The sequence below is a fragment of the Penaeus monodon genome, chromosome 28 (genome assembly GCF_015228065.2).
Source record: "Penaeus monodon isolate SGIC_2016 chromosome 28, NSTDA_Pmon_1, whole genome shotgun sequence".
Taxonomy (NCBI): domain Eukaryota; kingdom Metazoa; phylum Arthropoda; class Malacostraca; order Decapoda; family Penaeidae; genus Penaeus; species Penaeus monodon.
The window spans coordinates 4,849,008-4,850,480 of NC_051413.1; the positions used below are offsets into that span (position 1 = coordinate 4,849,008).

The window sequence follows — 1,473 nt, forward strand, 5'->3', positions numbered from 1 at the left end:
TGGCTGGTGCTGGCTGCATGATGGCTGCCCCCGCTCCCTGCGCCGCCTGCATGATGGCCTGATGCCCCACTCTCCCGAGACTTTTGATCCCAGCGGTTCTTTCTGCGGTCCCGGCTTGACCGCTCTCCCTTGGGCAGAATGATAACACCAGTGACCCCCTCGTCATCTGAGCCTGCCCCTTCTGAATCCCCCCCAAAGCTGGTGATGAACTTTATGGTGCCAGCAGCTGGGGGTGTGGCCGATCGGGATTTTGAACGAGAGGAGGAACGCCGGTACGGTGCATAGGTAGGGCTCGCTCGGGCAGCATAACTGTATGAAAGAGACAACACCAGTATCAAAAACTCTTCAGAAGTAATTTTCATTATCATTAATTATATTTCACAGAAGATTTGCATTACCTGAGTGTCAGAAAATGAACTAGACTTGTAAGTAACATCCACCAATCATATTGGCAGAACCTAATTCAGAAAAAAACTAAAAATAACAACAAAAACCTGCAACTACTAACCTTGGTGGACTGAATTTCCTATCCATATGTTTCTTTTTCAGGGCACGCCTTTCCTTACGAGACTTTCTGCCCTGTATTGTAAAGATAAAGCAACAATTTATACAAGATACTGTTAGGTTCATCAAAACCATGAAATCTTAAATGAGCTACCATGCAAACTGCAAAAAATATATAAAAAGTGTCAATTCTAATGAAGGTAAACAATGATGTATCTGTAGTTACTAACAAGACAAAAGTAACTGCTGTCTTTTGTCTTACGTATTTTCTGCACCCTGGCAATAGCCAACAAACTTCTACCACATATATTCTGGCAAGATTGGTTCCATATGGGTATTTACAAGCTTTATATTACCAACATATGCGTGTTAAAAGTTTGCTGGCCTTTGCCGGAACTCTTGGGTGAATGGGCCACAGTAATCATTTAAATAATTTCAAGTGTATTGGTTAGGTTTACCTAAATATTGCATGTATATAAATACTTATCATGCTTTCTTTCTTCTTTATTGGAGGGTGGTTGCTACTAGCTGAACTACGATTTTCCAGTGTTATGTCACCCTTTCCATAAGCATGATGTAAACAAGTAAGGCCATAAGCAATCAACTATAGCCAGAGTCCTAGAAAAACATTGCTCCACCACAGTAAGCACTAGCTATCAGATCAAAGCCAACTTCCTATAAGCTGAAAGCATTTTCATATGGAAATCCTCTTGATATAATTTTCTTATGGTTTGATTTTGTGGAAATATGTATAGCGGTTTGCTACTTGCCAGGCCCATATATATGTATACAATAACCTATCATCCATAATGTTGGTTAGAGCTAAATATCCCAATGGGTAATAAAACAATGTTATAAAACAGGGGTTCTCACTGACAGGTCTACAATAAGATAAGAAAAAGCAATATTCAAAAACTCTACAAATCTTGCTCTAGGGACGATAACAAATACAAACATACATGCTCCTAT

General features: G+C 40.1%; 1 protein-coding gene across 1 annotated transcript in view; it reads right to left on the minus strand.

Moving 5' to 3' along the window:
• The window catches only part of LOC119591021 (CLK4-associating serine/arginine rich protein-like), a gene marked incomplete in the record, with an annotated part of 19,061 nt that overhangs the window by 12,311 nt on the left and 5,277 nt on the right, over window positions 1–1,473 (minus strand). Inside the window, 2 exon segments of the mRNA XM_037939750.1 lie at window positions 5–309; window positions 509–579. Of these exon segments, the coding sequence (XP_037795678.1) occupies window positions 5–309; window positions 509–579 (376 nt within the window).